This window comes from Electrona antarctica (genome assembly GCF_951216825.1).
Source record: "Electrona antarctica genome assembly, chromosome: 22".
In the NCBI taxonomy this organism is placed as follows: domain Eukaryota; kingdom Metazoa; phylum Chordata; class Actinopteri; order Myctophiformes; family Myctophidae; genus Electrona; species Electrona antarctica.
Genome location: NC_136805.1, coordinates 18,255,215 through 18,275,450, shown reverse-complemented (window position 1 = coordinate 18,275,450; position 20,236 = coordinate 18,255,215). Strand labels below are relative to the sequence as shown.

At 41.8% G+C, this 20,236-nt stretch overlaps 1 protein-coding gene and 1 long non-coding RNA gene across 2 annotated transcripts in view; one reads left to right on the top strand and one right to left on the bottom strand.

Moving 5' to 3' along the window:
- The window catches only part of LOC306915519, a 38,528-nt gene extending 18,643 nt beyond the window's left edge, over positions 1-19,885 (bottom strand). Inside the window, exons 1-2 of the long non-coding RNA XR_013788835.1 lie at positions 19,785-19,885; positions 17,891-17,991 (exon numbers count right to left, since the gene is read on the bottom strand). This is a non-coding gene — a long non-coding RNA (uncharacterized lncRNA). The remainder of the gene's footprint in view (positions 1-17,890; positions 17,992-19,784) is intronic.
- hoxb1b (homeobox B1b) lies at positions 10,720-12,176 on the top strand. Its single transcript, XM_079492874.1, has 2 exons — positions 10,720-11,354; positions 11,757-12,176. Exons 1-2 carry the CDS (start codon positions 10,733-10,735, stop codon positions 12,053-12,055), a joined length of 921 nt encoding a protein of 306 aa, XP_079349000.1. The 5' UTR covers positions 10,720-10,732; the 3' UTR covers positions 12,056-12,176.
- Positions 19,886-20,236: the final 351 nt, after the last annotated feature.

Below are 20,236 nucleotides of genomic sequence, written 5' to 3'. Positions count from 1 at the left end.
CAGTGAAGAGCTTTTATGGAGCTGCCATGAAACGAACTTGAGCGAGGTCCCCCAGTGATTTATCCTGATCTATCAAGTCACAGAGCGGGCAGAGGTGAACTATCGGACAACTTAGGGTTGGAACTTCATTGAGAGCAGCTTCAGTTGTTTTAATAAATACATCACAGTCTCAAAGCTATAGGTCTATTAGTCTATATCAATAAAAGGAGAATTGTATAAAATGTAAAAAATAAAATAAAAAATAAAGCCATTGCTACTCTTCACCTGCAACGACACGAAAAAACCCTGACAACTCATTTCACTTTCAAGTGAAACCAAACGCTGGGCTATATAACTTATAAGGGTCCAGACATTTTCACATATTCATAACTATTAAGTGGCAATTTAACCAGCGTAATGAGTATTGCATATTGATAGGGGTAATCTGTACCCGGATCTCATGCATAATTCATAGTGTCGGGATCATCGCTGGGTCAGTAGACGATAGACTACTACCACAGCTGCACCGAAAGCAGGACTCTGCCTTCGCTCAGACATTGCACTGTCACGCTCAACACTCGGGCCTACACAGTAGGCCTACACACAACATAATAATAGTTACATAATTAATACAATAAAATAAATGTATAAACTGTATTTATTTTACTTTAAATTGACAGCTTTGGAAAGTATATAAGCTCTGGAAAATAATAGCCATAAGGATAATAGCAATAGGCTACATATTGATTTCAAATCATATCCGCCCAATAGCCTATACCAACAGCTATGGGGCCATCTTGAACATTATATAGCCTATACGTTTTAAATGTTATAGGCCTATATGCACAATATTTCCACATCACAAAGTGTGTGTGTAAATATATCTAAATAACATGCTATTTCATTTCACTGTGGTTATTTATTTATAGACTATGATTTGGTGATTGTTATAGGCCTTCCGATTTAATAATAAATGCACCCAATCATGTGTCACCCGGAACGTGTTGGCGAACGGATTAACACGTATCCTATATTTAGTTTATTCTTAATAGACGGTCTCCACTTTGCAGCCCATCTTGTCGCCATTCACAGAGTCCAGTCAGAGTTGTGTTCATGATGATGATGATGATGTAACGCTTCTTCTACGCCAGCAGAGAGCGCCTCAGACCGGCTTGGCTTTTGATGGATGGTTCCTCAGCCACGGCTGTTATCATTAGGGGCCATGTAGGTTAAGGCAGAACATAGAAAGCCCATGTCTGCTCCAACATGTTTGTTATTTTTATCTTCTGCCTTTTTTTCTTCAGTCGAAGTGGCGGGCATTTGTCTAACCCTATAGCAGACAGACACTTATTGAGACGGAAATATTTCCACTGCCCCTCGCTCTCCCCTCCCTGACCCTGGCAACCAAATGCCGCGAACCGAGACTTGTTTCAGAAAGCAGGTTACTATATATTAATACAAATACGCGAGTCCGTAAGAAATTGTTCCCGTGCAGATCCTATACGGATAAGGGGTGAAACACGGGTCAAAGTGTCAACGCATATTGAGACGTCAAAGCCGTGCCGTGTCAGATTGTTCATCAAACGCCATTAGGTTCCGTTCAGCGATCGATCAGGGATTAGAAATTACAGTGTGTAGGCTCTCCATCTGTCTGTAACATGCATAATTTCCCAATGAAATACAGGACATTGTGTGTTTCATTTTTTATAGATGCGCCCCTTAAAGAGAGCTCATACAATAAAGTTGTATGAAAGTTTTTAAATTGAATTAGATGATTATAAATGTTCTATAGGCTAGGCTATAAGGCTGATCGGGTTCCATTCATGAGAGGATATAATTCAAGATTCAATTATTATTTTTTTTCAATATTTTATTCTTTATTTTATAGTAGGCCAGCTGGACGTTGAGCAACAATTTAAAAATAATAATTAAATCAGGTTATAAGTTCAACAAATCATTGGAAATAAAATCATTGCACATTTGAGGAGGTGCTTTTGAAGATGTGCACATGGGTCCCAACCTATGCTATGCTATTACATATGTATAGCCTACATGTGAGCATTGTGAGCATATAAAGAATAAAGGGGACTAAATAATAATTAATATAATTATTATTATTATTTACAAAATGTAAAGAATTCTGTAAAATGTTCACATTCAAATGTCAAGGGGAACATATAAGACTTCCTCGCCGGTCGACGCTGACCACCTGTCATCTATATTTACCCTGTAGATCCGAATTTGTGTTAACAACAAGCAGCCACAAATTCGCGTCTTAGGGAGTATGTAGTTGATGACACTTCGCCAGGATCAGGATGAAAAGGAGGGGAAAATGGTCGATTGAAGAAGATGGTCACGACCTCACCGCCTCACGAGATGATTATTATGTTCCATGCACGCGCGCACATGCAGTCACACACACACACACACACACACACACACACACACACACACACACACACACACACACACACACACACACACACACACACACACACACACACACACACACACACACACACACACACACACACACACACACACACACACATTTTTTAAATTATTATTATATTATTCAGATTAGCCTATAGTCAGATATAGATATAGGCCTCCATCCACCGCAGAATATAGTGTATTATATGTAGAGCATGCACATCCTCATGACGTGCGCTAACATTCTTTGAGAATATGACATCCGTGGAAGGTTTCGGGGAGGCCTACAATGTGGGCATTGTTCGGGTAATCATTTATCAACTCCTCTCCTCGGTCCACTGTCCGTTGCCATGCCAGATCATCAAGGAGGAGTTTAGGGCTAAGGGCAGGGACACTTTCCAAGAGTCGCTGAGAGGACGGAAAAACTGTCTTGTGTGAAACAGATATATATAAAAGGAAGATGAGACCGAAAAAAGTAAGTTGTCTTATTATAGATTTTCTTTTATCAGTTCTGTGGGGTAATACGGTAGCATACAGGCAAAGCACGTTGGTAATTTACAGTGATGATTTACTGAGGAATAAACTATGTAGAGTGTGCAGGCCTATTCTGGAGAGATAAACCCATCACAATTGTGATTAATAGTATAGCCTTACAAAAAAAGATTACGATTTCATGTCAGCTTCCAGCAAATATTGCCTGCACATTAGCCAAAAAATAACGTTGATCTTCTCGCACTTATACATGACCCTCAGTAAAACAGACCTGAGATGCAAGTGTATGTTGGAGTACTTTTTTCCCTATAGGCCTACACCAAATATTTTTGCCAAAAATTGACGATCAGGCTCACAAGGCAATATGTGGTTCATGTGGTTATAGGCCTCTGCTCTGAACCTCGACATTATACCCTATAGCCTATACTTTAGTACTTTCAAACTGCTTGTGAGGTGTAGCTAACTGTGTTTGTTGAGGTATAGAATTGCACTTGTTCACAATAGATGCGCTATTTATTTTTTTCCTTATAGGCTAGTGCCTGTCATGGAGGTCATATCCTCCTCCTCCACCTTTTCACATCAAGGACCCCCAAATTCATAATATTTCCACAATATCGCGGATCCCCATCTGAAAATGTTTTGTGTCATATTTATTATTTATATTTTTATAGCAGATCTATCATCTACAAGCTCACATTGTAATTGTAATAATGGCATGGCGACCCTGTGAGCTTGTAGATTGTCTTTTTTCAAATATAGCCGCGGTTTTAAAGTGGTTAAACCGATTTTGAGGTTATTAACTCATTTTGCCGGCGACCCACTGGAGCCCCCTCAAGGACCCCTGGGGGTCCCCGGAGCCCACTTTGAGAACCACTGTTCTATCTCATCGACAAGTGATTCCTTCAGCTAATTGTGAGCAAGACTATACTCTGTGACGTGCATTCGTCAAGAATGTGCCATCCCTCAACCCAACAAAGTAGCGAATCCATCACCGGATAAACAGCGATGGGCCGAATAGTATAGGGCTTGGACGGGCTCTGGACGGAGTATGACTGTGATGATGATGATGTGATATAACTTATATGATAACTGCAGCTGTTTATGACCACGGTGTGCATGTCGTCATAGCGGCATGGCAACCATGACACATATAGGTGACAGCTATATTCTGCAGAGATCACGCATTACAACATGACATTATGACATTTAGGCTATGTTTATAAACTGATCTTTCACTTCCCCAGGCCTATACTGTTTTGCAGATCAGATGTAGTTTTCCTTTAAATATGTTTTATGAGATCTATATCATTTCTCCATCAGACTCACAGCCTATCTATATGCAACTCAATAAAGCAATTTAAAGAACCAAGCATGAGGAATAATATCTGATCTTATATACTTATACCATTATACATATTGCCAAAACTATGGCAAAGCAATTATGTTTTCTTGTGTAGGCTATATGCTATAATGCGCTGATAGCGAAGCATGAAGTGCACTTATCGTCGCTCATGGCTGCATCAAGTTAAAGAGCTATCAGGGTAACTTCAGCCCAAAAGTTTAATTAGACCAAGCATATTAGTCATGGACATATGTATGTATGGACACACCACGTAGTATTGGTTTAATTTTTGAATAACTAACCAAATAGCCTATAGTTATATGACTGTCGTATGTCTGTCCTGTACATGGTTGAAAGATCAAAGACATTCACTTGTGTTACTCTGTGTCACTAGTTAAATATTACCTATGTGCGTTCCCTGTGCGGACCAATCAAAGTGATTGAGCATCCTCAATTGAAAGATGAACACGAGAGATCAAAGCACCGCCAGAGAGCCGCATCGACCCGCTGCACCAATCAAGCGGCATTTTGATTGTCATGGGCCTAATTATAAACTTCGCGGACAGACATGCGCGCAGCTTTTAATGAATGTTAACAATTGTCGCAACAAAATTGAAAATGTCATCGGACTGCATGCACAGACAACGCGGGCGCTATACTAGATTATCACGAACGAGATGGAAAAATGTAACAAGGAAATTAGAAAGCATACAATGATACAATCTAATTACAAGTATAGAATATTATGCTCATGCGCTGCATGGGAATACGAATGTGTTGGTATAGTAAAAATGAGACTTGCTCAATCTGTAGAACTATAGACTAAACACCTCAAGCCCTTGGCTAAGCTATCTCTGACATATCTGGCATTAGTCCTAAGTGGGACTTCGGCCATGTTGGAATTCATTATCATGGGCAAGATACCAGGACTGTTTCAATCAAATAGAGACGTAGCCGTTTATGTTTTCCATTTCACAGCACTGGATTGCAATTTCTCAAAAACTATAGGCTATAAAGCAGATTTGCTGAAGAGGAAATGCATTTAGATTCACTTCCAAGTTCCACGTGATCATTAACGTTGTTAAATAAAAATAAAACACATTACCGGTATACTATTAATATAAAATCTAGTCCAATTAGTTCAACTCGGCATTTCTGCTTATGACTCTGAGGTATATGGACCCATAGACAAAACCAAAATAGTATAACTTATTTTCTCTGCCTGAACCGACAGAGGCAAATTGTGATTCAGTGCCAAAATATGAGAGCAATGGCTGGCCTTTCTTCCCCACCAGCCCCCGAGGCACGAATCACAAGCCTTGTCCACCCATCTCCTCCGCGTCTTAGATTACCATAATTTCCAATTCTGACAAATTGCTGCCCTATATAATCCATGCACAAAATGTAGACGAAAAAGGCAATACTTTAGCCAGAATAGCCATGCAGGCATTACAATAGCCCGTATTCAATTATTATTATGTTATCACAAGCCATATCATCCGTGGTGTGATGTGAGGCTGGGCATGCATGATCAGCAGAAAGGCTATGTCTGGAGATGTAGGGCGGTCTACTGTGCAAGCAGATCAGAAACACTGTCCACTCTCTGCTTCTTCGACCACTGGCATGCACAGCCAGCCTGCATCCACCAGCCAGTGCAAAGGACTTGGATTAGAAATATTCCCCCGGTATTTTCCCAAAGGTGAGAGTAATCGTTATTTGTTTCAGAGGGGATTTTTATGCGAAATTAATGTGACGCGCCGCTGTACGTGCGGAAGGTAAGCAAGCCGGGGCTGTGCTGTGTGGACTCGGCTATGTGTCTTTATGATTTACGACCCTGACTCCGGCGACGGTTCAACCAGAGTTCATAAAGCTGCATGCCTCCATACTTATTCTACATTCGTTCTCTGTCTCTCCGCTCGTGCTCCTCAGAAACGAATGTTCAATTGCATCCATTTTCGTTCAACCAGATTTCGCTGCATGTGACAGTTCAAACTCGGGATTAAAATGAGGTTTAGGCTATATGCAGAAAATGAGAATGTTGCCGAGCCCTTTGTTTTATTACAATACAACGTATATGCTACATCACAGATGTATATAGACTATATGCAAACACATTTAAATTGCGTATTCAAGATGTTGTATTCGTGTTGCTTTCCGTTGAATATAGTCTGGTGTAGCTGCTTTGTTTAGTTTCTTTGTTTATATTTACATCAGCCATATAAGAAAATCCTACATATATCAATTAACAGATTAAAATAATGATATTACTTTTAACAAATTAACAATGGTAAATGTATGATGTGTTATTACACAACATAGTCTAATTGGGATGTTTATTATTAGTCTTATGGTCTTTGTTCTCTTATGCTTTCTCAGAATTTAATAAAAACACTGCTGAGCTATAATGGAGTATAAGAAGAACATTCTAAATAATATGAACATGTCCATTTATCAGTCATGTAGTGCTATTGTTTGAATTAATACAAACTAACAAAAAGGTGCATTTTGAACCCATGAAATAAAATGCACGCTGAGAGGCCCATGCAGGACGTGAACGAAAATAAACAATTATGAAAACAAAAACAAATATGGAGTCCTATACATAGATTTAATTAGATTTACGTGGTCGATATCTGTTGGTATAGATTGTAGCCTATTTTGTAGTAGGGAGCCCAGATTTTCATCTAGGACTCATACGACCAGTTTGCCATTTGCTTTTGTGGACAAGAGAGGCTCGCTATTCATGTCACCATACTATTGAATTGATAAGATGGATCATGCGGTCTCCTCCCTGATTTTGTCTTTTTACCCCCTTTTTTTCTATATCCTCTCAGACCGGCAACAAAGTGGTCTTTGGAAAGCTGCCAATGTTCTGTGAGGAGGTTAGAAGGGCGCCGAGAGACCTTCCTCCACGGACATGCAGACCTACAGCATCCACCACCACAACTTCATAAGCACTCAGTTCGAGGAGGACGATTGTGGAGATGTCGATGCTTTTATGTGCAGTCGCGAGGCAACGATGCACCGAGCACTGCATGGACAAATGGAGAGCAGCAACAACAACAAGTCAAAGACACCTGGCTGCTGCTCAGTGAAGTCGTTTGACCACAAATCGAGAAAATCCAAACAGCACAACAACAACAACAACAACAACAACAGCCCTAAATTAACCGTTAACAAAAAGATTTTTCCCTGGATGAAAGAGTCCAGACATTCAGATCAGAAATGTAGCAAGATAATCCCAGGTGCGTATATAGCATATAGCTTTAATAAAACAATTAAGCAGTCTGTTTTAAAATGTCAGCATGGCCTATATATAAATCATGTGATTGTGATATTTAACCCCAAAACTACTATTGTCCAAGTCATCTCAAGTTCAAATGCTTATAACTGCGCCAGAATCTGAATAAATAGAATACTTGTCACTCAGGCAGGGCACAACAGAGTTCCAGACAACAACAGATTAGAATAAACTCAGACATGCACAAATCAGGTTATACTGACACAATCAGACAATAGGTATTCAGTGTGATTTCATGCAGGGCCTGCATGCATCACCATGAAGATGCACAGTAAAATATGGGGTTAATTTAACTGCAGAGAGTGCAACAATTTACCCACAGGGGTCAAATGAATTAGCATATGTAGCTCATTGCATAATATTTTACCAGTTAAATATATAGACACTATAATGCAAGTGAACATCAAAATCCTTGGTATGCTATAAAAGCAATCTGTTTTAAAAAGCTGAACTGAAGGAGTATGCAGGGGTTGGAGGCTGGGGCCTGTATGGTGAACAAGGTCTGAATGATAATTCAGAATTTCAGACACATGAGGACTGTCACGCCTTTGGACTCTGAATCAACTTAAAAATGCATGGGTCTATGCCAATCTGTTATAAATACTGGTTATTTCACTTGAAATATTTCAAGGCTAACAGTTTGAAATAAATATGAAGGAGGTGCAGTGGAGAGTGCAGACATATATAGGTCAGACCAATTAAGCAACAACAGCTGATGGTGTGACACAGCACCATCTCAGTAAATTGAATTAACTGTGTAGTGATGTGGTTCTTGTTTTGATTCTGTGTTGCCAGACCAGTGTTGCCCCACCACCACCACCTCCTCCTCTACCACCGCGCAGACAGCCGCCGCTGCTGCGGCCAATAAGAGAGCGCGCACGGCGTACACGAGCGCGCAGCTGGTGGAGCTCGAGAAGGAGTTCCACTTCAACCGCTACCTGGGCCGTCCGCGGCGCGTGGAGATGGCCGGCTCCCTCAACCTGCACGAGCGGCAGATCAAGATCTGGTTCCAGAACAGGAGGATGAAGCAGAAGAAGGATGATAAATTGAGCGGCGCGACCCCCTCCTCCTCCTCGTTCCCTCCCTCCTCCTGCCCGGACAGCCCTACTACTACCCTGTCCAGCCTGGGTTATGTCCATCTGGGCGCCGGCGACTACGAGGCCGTTTCACCGCCGCCATTGAAGCCCCCAAAGCAGTCACTGTCGTCGAACCCTGCAGCCCTAAAAGCACAGCAGCACCACGACTCGTTCCCTGCACAGAAATACTCACAGTGTGATCATCCCAGAGGCCTTCGGGATCACCTAACGAACGGCCCGCAATACGACGTCAACTACAATAATTCCACATGCAGCATTTCCCAAATATCGACCCCTGCAGATGACGGAATAAGTGGTCAAAACGTGTCATATTTCTCAGAGAGCTACTGTTCTCAGGAGAGAATCATGCGAGCTCCAAAACTGACTCATTTGTAGAGTAATAATATACGTTTTTGGAGCTGAAAATGATTGGACATATAGGTGGTTTCCATATCTTGTGTGCCACATTAATCATAATAGGCGACACCTTTATTTATTTTTTAATTTTTTTAGCACAGACATTTTAATTCAATTTCAAACTTTAAAAAACAGGTTTAGACTATACATTATAGATTAGGCTACCGATGCTGCCTACAGCAGATGATTTATAACTATAACCCCAGCAGTATAAGGAGAATACTGCTTGAGCATAATGCATGCATTTTCATTCTTTAGTTTAAATCATTGTGGGGAAACATATTAGGCATACCATACGTCTCATTGATTTGTGTTATTTATTTATTTATTTATTTACAACATATATATATATTTAATTGTCCACTTTCCAAATGTAATATATTTATTTATATTTGTTCATGCTGTTTACGGCGTTTGTTGTGTTTTACTTATAGAAGGTGCGTCGGTTGAATACTCAAAATATTCGTTCAACACAACTTTCTATATCTTCAGCCTGCATGGCATCTTAAACGAAAATGTCCACTGCTATAAATAAAAGCAATTTGTTCAAATTTCAACCTAAGGCTATACCACTCACTGGCCCTCGGATATCATGCCTATCTAAACGAGTAATCTTCATTTCATGCATTAACCCAATTAGCTATAAGGGCCTGCAATATATCATAAACTTCAGAATGTTTATTTACTGTGATTTACCATGATATAACAGGCCCTGTTTTTTATGGTATTCCAACTCATGCATGAGGCACAAAAGGGGACTGAGAAGTATAGCTCTCAAATGCGTCTTTGTTCTTTCATTGGCAAAATGGGTAACCGAAGCTGTCAATCTTTTAAAAGAGCTCATGATTGATCACTGAATTAATTGCGCTTCTCTTTTCTGCGATACTGTCTGATTCAGACATGTATGGTAGGCCTATAGCAGGCTCTGTGAAATGCTAAGCAACGATTTGAGTCTTCAGCTGGCCAAACCATTTCGGTTAGCAAATTGGTTTTGGGGCAAAAAATTTTGTTCTCCTATATCCTAGTAATTGTAGTTACAACACATTTCAATGACGACGTCACGAGTCACGACGATATCAATGCTTGATAAAAACAAACACAAATAGGCTAGTAGCAAGAGAAATAAAATATTGCGTTTTCAGCCACATCACCTATAGGCCAATTTATGAAATCAATAGGTGGGTCAAAACGTTTAAGTTAAAACAATGCATTCCCATAAAAGCATTATGTCATAATATAATTTAGGACTTTGCCCATGATGATAGGGTGATTATGGGATGCAACTTGTCACCTTTAGTAAATAATGCGAACAATTGGCCTCCAGCGTGACAAGTATTTACGACGAGGCAACAAAATACGTTGGTCCTAATTGATTTTCTTTGTCAGACTTTTATGATTATTTTTAAACCATACATTCAAGCTACTGTGAAAGTGTGAATCATTGCAGCCTATAGTATGTGGCTTGATATTTGTAGCCTTATCAGATTGATGGGCGCGTTTGATTGAAGCGTTTGTCATGTAAATGTGATCCGTTTGATGGACGACCCTCCAGACCTGACAGACTGCTGTAGGTCGCTGGCCATTGGCGTGTGGAGAGTCACATGGTCTGTCACGAAGGTGATATGAGAGTGGAAGGCACTTTTACAGCTTTGACATACTACCTAGAGGTTAGGGCAAGGCGAGCACCAATTAATGACTGCTCAGTGCTCATCAATTCTGCTTAAACAACAGGCCGGCAGGATGAACTCCTACCTAGACTACTCCGTGTGCAACAGGGGAGCGAATATCTTAAATGCCAAGGCTGGATACCACAATTTGAACCACGGATACATGTCTCCTTTATCATCCAGCCCGTGCGCAACAAGTGAAAGCTACGGATCCGACGGGCGCTTGCAGGTCGGTGCAACTTCGACTCTGGGCCACCCTCTTCACCAACACCAGACTCACGTCAACTTAGACCTGCCGTTTCCCACGCCGGCAAACCCGATATATGGAGCGCAAGTTGGCTCAACTTTGGATTACGGACTTCACCAATATGGCCTCGGCCACGAACAGGACCGAGGGTTCATTCATTCGCAAGTTTCCCCGACTGGAGGAGCAAACATGGCTCCTTCTTACGCCGGCGGGGATAATTACGGGCCCGGAGGAGCTGCGCCTTATCTCCACTTCAGCAGCGAAGAACAGAGGCAGCAACAATACTCAGACAGTGTTTATTCGAGGTTAACGCCCCAAAATAACGACAATGAATCGAATCACACAGAACCATCACAAACTTTCGACTGGATGAAAGTAAAGAGGAATCCTCCCAAAACAGGTTTGTTCAGACTGGCGACATTTATAGAGTAACCTAACCTACATGACCCCGGAATGTAGCCTATACACTGCGAAAACCCATGAGTGTTAATTTAACCCTGGGAGGGTATTGACGCTGTGAATGTGTAGGTCTACAGCTGTGCGTAAATCTTGGAGCGGTGTGCGTAACAACATTAATCAAAACCACTTCCGTGTCCTGAAACGTAGGCCTAGACTTGTCTATTTGTATAACTTAAGTATATTGTCAGAATGTTGTTTACTGATTAAACATGATTGTCCCCATTAACTTTCATTCCCATGCACACTTTCATTTTACCACGCACAATTTCGTTTTAATTTATTTTCATCAGACCCATGCTTTCTACATCCATCACTCACTCATCCTCCATTTCCCCCTACACAGCTATCATGTCCGAGTACGGGGTGCCGGGGTCCAACGTGATCCGAACCAACTTCACCACCAAGCAGCTCACCGAGCTGGAGAAGGAGTTCCACTTCAACAAGTACCTGACCCGGGCACGGCGCGTCGAGGTCGCCGCTAGCCTGGATCTCAACGAGACGCAAGTGAAGATCTGGTTCCAGAACCGCAGGATGAAGCAGAAAAAGCGCGAGAAAACCGGAGGAAGCGTCCCGGTCAGTTTGGAGAAAGTCCCCACGCCCGATACCTCCCCGAAGGTGCAATCTGACGGTGAAAGGCAGTGAATCTGAACTTTGTGATACTTGAAGACTTCCACATTGTGGGGCCCATTCGAACGATTTCCACATCCATCACTGTGTTAAATCACAACAACTGAGACAGAACTGTGCAATTGCTTGCAGGACTACAGGGTATATTTGTGCTTAATGCATTAATTTCTGAAATTTGATGCAGAGATGCTCTGATAACTTTTCTATTGCTGCATTTCCTTTCCTCTATATGTTTTTGTGTTACAGCATTGGAGTTATCACCAGTGTCATTGTTTTGCACTATTTATTTACATGTTCTTTTCCAAAATATGTCCAGATGATTTACCTTAATAAAAATTAGCTAAAAAAAACAAAACAAAAAAAACCCTGTTGTCTCAAAAATGTTTGGAAGTTGTGCATTCAACGAACAGAGAAATGGTAGCAATTAACCAAACTTTAGTATCAAAGCATTTTTTTGTATAGGCCTATTTGTGTAGACTGTTTTTTTCCCTGCAGCTTTTTCCTTTCCAAAATATTGCCTCCATTACATTACATTGCTTGGCACATTACATAAAGACTATAGTCTAACTACAGTCTACATTAGCTTGTAGTTGTAGTTTCGCTCATCCTTGCTTGATGTGACAAGAGGAATCTTTCACAACACATGGGGTGACTCTTGATGACCTTTTCACCTCAAAATACCTCCGGGGGCTCTAAACATGACAACAAACTCCAGGGAGCCAGGTTTCACGCTTGATTTGTTACCCAAATTCTATTTGGATACAATTGATGGAATACATTTTTTTTTACACACAGTACTGTATATGAACTTATATTTTTACAACCTAATTGTGAAAAATGCAAGCGTTGAGTTGATGGTTCAATATGATACCCTGATTTTGGTCCCACCCCCGACTAAACGTTTGCAAGACCTGCCCACCGAGTTTCATCGGATGGTGTATAGGGACAGCAGTTTCAATATTTGCACTGGGTGTTAGGTTTGCACACAGATCTGGCCTGCCCTTTCCCTAAAGCTGCGGTTCACACAGAGTTCAGCCACAAATGAATTCAGAGTCAATCTGTCAAGACACCAGAATGGCCCAGAGAAGTCAACTCTAGGCCTCCCATGCACATTCTCCTCAGTTTTTGCAGGTAGTTTTGTTCTTATTTTTATTTAGGCCTATAGGATGTTCTATTGTGTTCTAATTTCTATATTCATGTTTGCCATCCCCCCAAATTAAGAGGTTCCATGTTAAATAAATAGAATTGATCATTCAAAATATTTGCATGAGTTCAAAGTTCTCTCCAGCTATATTAATACATCTCCACAGAATTAAATACTGTACCAGAATGTTCATTACAGTATATTAGCAAAGGTAAAAGGCTGTCTAATTACCACAGCCTGTGGATTTCTTCTCAAAGCAAATGCTTCTTCTTGGGATGAGTCACAAGGGCAAGAACTGGGGAGAGGGGAGAATAGATATTGTGAATACTGACAGACCCAACAACAACAAAAGAAAATAAAATAATTGGGGACGTAGACAAAGAAAGTGTGGGACTTCATTCTGGGGGTGCAATCCCTGTCATCTCTGTGGGTAATACCTCAGGGCTCCCAGTGGACTCTCCATCTGGAGGTGTCAGCGTCGGCACCAGAACCAACACCTCAGAGACAGATGTTCAGCCAGAGAACAGGAGGAGGAGGAGGAGGATGTTTTTCACCATCACATCAGCACAGCCTTCTGCCTTCTGCCGGAGAATGTAGGGCAAGGAGAGGAGGAGAGGATGGCAATGAACCCTGCATGCGGTATACGGGCATGGTGAAAAACAAGCCGAGCCTGGTAATCAACCATGCCATGGCACAAACAAAAAAAATAAAAATAGGAGCCATTAACCACTTTAACCCTGGTGTCACTATTTTGGGCATGTCATTACAGCTGAAAACAAAACAAAAAACAAGATCTACAAGCTCACACACCTCAAGTGTAGTTCTTTTTTATATAGGCTATAGCCTACGGGTACTATACGGGTAGCTAGGCTAGGCCTACACACCTTTTTTTGGTGGGGGGGGGCTTTTTGCCTTAATTGATAGTAGGTAGACAGGAAATAGGGAGAGAGATGGGGGGGAAGACACACAGCAAAGGTCGTCGGGATCGGCACTCAAACCCGCGACACACTGTCATGCTGGATTTCCAGTCAAGGTGCATGGACCGCTAAGCGTGTAGATCTGCTATTTTTGAATTAATTAGTTAGCCTTTTTTGCATAGCCAGCTTCTTTCACTTCCAATATCTTCATACATCTTTAACCCCCCCAGCCCCACCCCACCGTCCTCCTCCTCCTCCTCCTGCACTTTGTTTGAGGTCAAACCAGTCCTGTTTGTACCCCATGCTGCTTGCATCTGTGGCAGGCTCTTTTACAAGTCTATTGCCAGGCTCACTTCCTCGGTTTTCTACCAGTGGCTCTGTCGCATGTCACTCTGCAGGGTCCCCGGGCTTCAAAGGAACGCTGGCTATGGTATTCATGGGATAAGGGGGCGGTGGGAATCTCGGAGATACCACAGATGGGCCTCATCTGTTATTGACAGATATCAAACAAAAGGTATTATCATTCGTTTAACTACTTTCAACCTGGTGTCCCTATATTTTGCATCATATGCAAAATGTGAGATATTTTTTAATATACAAAAACGATGAAAATAGCAGATCTACAAGCTCACAACGCAACACATCACATCACATCACATTGTGTTGCGCTGAGTGTGAAGATCAGCTATTTTTGCCATACAATGAAATAAATAAATAGGGCTCACGTGGCTACAATAGGAAATATGGTAAGCGTCCATTTGGGTCCTTCTGTACACTCTGAATTATATTAACAAGGATTTTAGTGTTGTGCAACATGTTTAAGAGAGTTGTAACTAAATTAAGAGAGTTGTAATTAAATGAATGAATAAATAAATATCACTCACTCACTAAAAAGTAGAGGAATATTAATACCGTAATACTGTAATGACTCTAGTATAATATTATATATGCACCTCTCAAGGTTATGAAGTGCTGATAATAAGAACAAAAATAACCATACGTGGTAACTTGAGAAATTTGTGTCATTCTCATATTGTAACAAAGATTTGGAGAACAGCATAATTTGGAGGGGGGTGTGTGTGTGTGTGTGTGTGTGTGTGTGTGCACGCTCGCGCGAGTGTGTGCGTATACTATACGTGTGTGCGTGCAAATTTTAGTTTGTGGCATATCCACCATCACTGTTCAGTGAGGCCTGGTTGACAAAATATGCTGCCTACTTGATCATGGCATGCTCCCTTATTCCTTCCCTTTGTTACAGCAGTGAGGCTCCTTTTAGCCAAGGCTGAGAGTTTCTTGACACCCATCCCCCCTTCCAAGTCAGGCTCTATTGGATCTGGAAGCCTTGGCCAACCTGAAGCCCCAGCCTCCTGGGTCCTCCTGCAACTGCATCCGTTCCCCACTTCATCAGCATAGTAACCGAGAGAGACATGTGACTTGGCCAGGGTTAACGTCTTAATACTCCCTGGGATTGCCTCCAGGATCCAAATGGCTACCCCTAATAGTTTTCCTCCTCCACGTGCCTGTCAGACCGCCATGACGGTATGGCGTAAGAAAAACAAGAGCAGCTGAGAGGCAGAGTAACGAAGCAGCACAATGAAATAATGAGGGGCGGTGAGAAAGAAAAGTGCTGCCATGAGTGGTTTCTGGTGTGCAGAACATGGCTAAAGATGCTCCTCGGCACCGACTCTCCCGTGCCGTACCTTGGTGTTTTGCATCGAGGGGCCGTATCCTCAAAATTAAACGGGCTCCTTCCTCAGAACCCAGGAGGCGCAAGCCAGAACTCAATCAGTGTCACGTCACATGGTTCAAAGCAGCCAATTCAACGCTGCCAGGAGGTTGAGAAATGCAAGGTGACAGTTCATTTTACCAGTGACAGTGTGTCGGTCTCGCTTGCTGGTTCCCCAGTCAATTCCCAGCGAGCAGTGAAGGTTGAGTGTTGCTGGAGACAGACATCACCCCCTCCTCCACCCGTTCTCTCATCGACCCCACTCTGCTTTGTATTCCAATTAACTGGACAGAGGGAGAGGCGGCAATAGCTAGGATCACAAGCACAGGGAGAGACATTCCTCTGGCGTCCTTCCAGTCTCTCAATCCGACCACTACTATCAATACTCTGGTGCATTGCTATGTTTCCCTTCTCTTCTCTTCTCTTCCCTTGCATTCCCTTCCCTTCTCTTCTTTTCCTCTCTACTCAGCTCATGACAAGGGCCAGTTGTTCCATGGGGGGATAATTCACAGATTCTTCTTTAACAACTGCCTCCAGGGACAATGTCTCGGTAATGAAAAATCGGTCCCTCTCATACATTCATAGATCATGTGTAATAGAGGTATGGAATCACTCAGTTGAGTCAACGGCCTTCTAGCTGTGACTGTCATCTTTAACGGACACCTCAAATAATGCTGAATTAATATTTTGAAATGGCTCATACATCCTAACATAATATGCTTTGAATGATTTTCCATTCTATATGCATTCAGGGATCGCATTGATGCGAGTACAGCCGAAAGCTGATGTACCCACCCATACAAGTCAATGTCTGTCTGACTGAAGGTTGTAGATTTAGTGCAACACATTTGCTCTCCTGTTGTTTGTGTCCTCAATCGATCATTACTTTTTACCTTTGCAAGGCCAAACCCCTATTCTGACAAGTGTTTGAGCAATGGGTGGGTTGGGAATACAATGATGATCCTGTGAAATCCTAAAGGTAAACTACCATGCACATTTTTGTATCTCTTTGAGTAACACAAACAATTACAACAAGGCTCTTAAGCATCAGGTCAAACACTTTTTGATCAAGGTTTTAAAGAGTGTAAAAATAATTTAAAAATAAATGTGGTCCAAAATAAGATATCCACAAAAAAAGGGATAAAAGAATCTCCTACAAAATGATGGATAGCACAAAATAAAAACAACTGAAGGATAGAAGGTAACTTGAGACGTTGGCCGATATCTTAGACATAGACAATGGTAATAGCAGCTCTAATTATAAAATGTGTTTATAGGATTTAGAAACGGAACCCCTCGTGTTGAACAAAAGCACAGGCTGTTGCTGAAACTAATAGGCCTTTCCCGTGCATCCTTTTTCAGACCTTAATAAAGATCCATACTTTCTAGACAGATAGATTTACCACATCTTAATACAAGTTTTACAGAGCCTGAAAGACAGGCAAAACGCGTCTGATTTCACCACTCTGAACCCTGAACTGCTGGAGGTCTCTATGGTTATCTTGAGAATGCAACATGGTGAAAAAGGTGTGTGTGTGTGTGTGTGTGTGTGTGTGTGTGTGTGTGTGTGTGTGTGTGTGTGTGTGTGTGTGTGTGTGTGTGTGCGTGTGCGCGCGAGCGCCCTGAGGTTCCTCCAGGCTCTCTGTGCTCTCTCTATCAGATCAGAGACCTTTGCGTCCCTCCCCACACCGCAATGCAAATGAAAAGGAATGCGCTGATAAAAGACCAGATCCTTGAGATGAGAGGGGAGAAGGAGGACAGAGGCAACGAATGCTTCAAGGTGGGGGGGGACCTCTTGGGGAGATGAGAGGGGCTAGCAGAGGAGTCAGTGTTGGTAGTAGTGGGAGATCATAGCCTCGCTCCCCCTGAGTGGCGTCTGATACAGGGGCTTTTGTCGCTTTTTTCAGCAGAGTATTGTTGGGTGGTGTAATCCCTGCCGGATTACAAAAGGCTTCCCTTTTCATATGGACCAGGGCTCAGCAGGCAGGTGGCATGGGGCTCTGTGAAGCTGTCAAAGGGAGGGACCCTCTTTTCCAGGGGAGGGGACCCCCAGTTCCTCTTACCTTCACAGGGGCTTTTTTGCTGGGAGGGCATGCAGTCAGGAGCAGGTCAATGTGGGGACAATCCTGACATGGGATTCAACTCAGCCTGACCCCATGGCGTCCTATGGGGAAGTGACAGAAATACAGGAAATATGAGACATGAATTAAATGGACGCTGTGCATCAGATGGACTGATGTCCACTCTTGGGAGCTGCTTTAGCCTTCACTGATTTTCTTTAATCATAAATATAAAAAAATATAAAAATTACATTCTTTATATTTTACATGATTATGGGCAGTTCCCAATTTATTATTTTTATCATTTTCTGTGAATCACTAACACATATAGGCAACATTTTTCACTTTCATATCTTTTTTCCACAAATCTCAGAATTGGCTGATTACAACAATTAAGTGCAAATTGGCCATTTCCTGTAAGCCTAGCTGCACAAAAGCAAGCGGCAGAACCCCTGTCCTAATCAAATAATGTGAGGTCAATGGCAGACGAAAATGCAGGGGTCAAAATACAGACATGAAATAGCCTACTGCAACAATCTTTCACTTTCTTTTGCATGGGTTATATACAATTTCAGATGTTGAATTAAGCACCACTTATGTTAGGATAACCAGGCATTTGATTCTGCAAATTTTAAATTAACCGTATACAGCAATGCATTTTAGAGTGATAACTTAAGTAACCATAGCATATATAGTAGGCCTAGAGTCAAAATTTCCCTGTGAAGAAATAAACAAAATCGTTTTTTGCTCTATGATATTGGTATTTTTGGTCTTTTGTATGTGCCTTTGAGGTGTACACATTACAACATTAGGTGGTAAAAAAAACATTTCTGACCAGTTGTACACTAGACCTCTTCAACAGGGGGTGGGGGGGGGGGGGGGGGGGGGGGGGGGCAACACATTTCTGTGTGATAGGACTTTATTTTTTGAGCTTGTATATCTGCTATTTTCAGTGAAGACATTTGGTGTAGGTTCATGAACATGAATCCAACATATTAATAATAGAAAGTATGTGTAAAAAACAAATAAATACATTAATTTACACAACACTGACGATAGTGCTGTTAAACAAGTCTACGAAGCTATCTGAAATCTCTGAAAAATATAATCTGCAACTCAATTTGATACATTATGTAGTAGCTGCTTCATCTCTCTTCATCTCTCTCTCTCGTGGCCTGAAAAACATTGAAGACCCCCTCACCCCTCCACTGACTAGACATTTCCTGTGTCACTGTTGGAAAGCAGCAAGCAGAATTCAGCTCAGAGCTCACTGCCGTTTGCCCCCTGCTGGCAACAGGCGTACAGACGTTTTACTTGCTAAAAGTATGCTACAAGTGACACTTTATTACTCAGTTTACTGAGTTTTAAAGGGAGGCAGGCAGTTGTTATTAAGCATCCTGCCTCCAATTGGAAGGCGCGTTTTGTTTTTGGATGGATATTGCCTATATTTGAATGGTGTAGTGTCTCTTTGGTTTGTAGGCTCTAATGTTTTCAGAAAATAGTAAAAGTGAGGGGCGCTCTTATCATTATACATCATCTCATGATTGAACAACCGAGTTTATGTGATTGGTTGGTTACATTTGGCGGACATCTGACCTAATTTCTCCTTTCATTGTCAATGGCAAATATTGAGACATGTGGGCCGGGGACAAAAGCTGTATATAGGAGGGGCTAGCGCCTCTCAAAAATACACAGAAACACAGAACGTGAAATCTTTAACAGATACAGTGGACGGACCAGCTAGCCCTGGATCAAGACGGGTCTCATGCACGATTTCAACAGGTTTGTAGGCCTAGCCTAGCTACCCGTATAGTAGGCTACCCGTAGGCTACTAGTAGCCCTTTATTTATACGATTAGCCTGATATATTATTTTAAATTACCATAAACAAAACATACCGAATTCTTGCAGTTTATAGATGTTTAATACAGAAAATAAGTATGAGAACAGTGGTCCAGCTAAGAGAGACTCCAGGCCCTGCCTGTGACCGATCTAGTAGAAGACCATTTTCACGTCACGACAGATAGCTGCACGGAATTAAATAGGCCTGGCGGGGTAAACACACAGGTGTTACCAATGATAGGCCTCTACTAATTATGTTTTTATAGTCTACCATTCAGGTCAAAGGGAGGTATTGCATGCTTGAAACTAAAGGCTCGATCTGCTACATTAAATGGAAACAGAGCCATGTGGCTCTGAATGGGACAGAGCCTTAATTAGTATCAGTTACTAACACACCTGTGGGGATCATCAAGGATGTAACCAACTCTTATGGATGTAACATTATTACCCTACTATTTTGTCAATATGGGCATGGCTGCCCGAACAAGGCCTAGTTATGGGCTATATA

Excerpts from the sequence above, each read along its gene's own strand:
- hoxb1b (XM_079492874.1), top strand. The coding sequence starts at position 10,733 with ATGACTGCTCAGTGCTCATCAATTCTGCTTAAACAACAGGCCGGCAGG. Across the intron at positions 11,355-11,756 it reads GAGGAATCCTCCCAAAACAG|CTATCATGTCCGAGTACGGG; the intron begins GTTTGTTCAGAC and ends CCCCCTACACAG.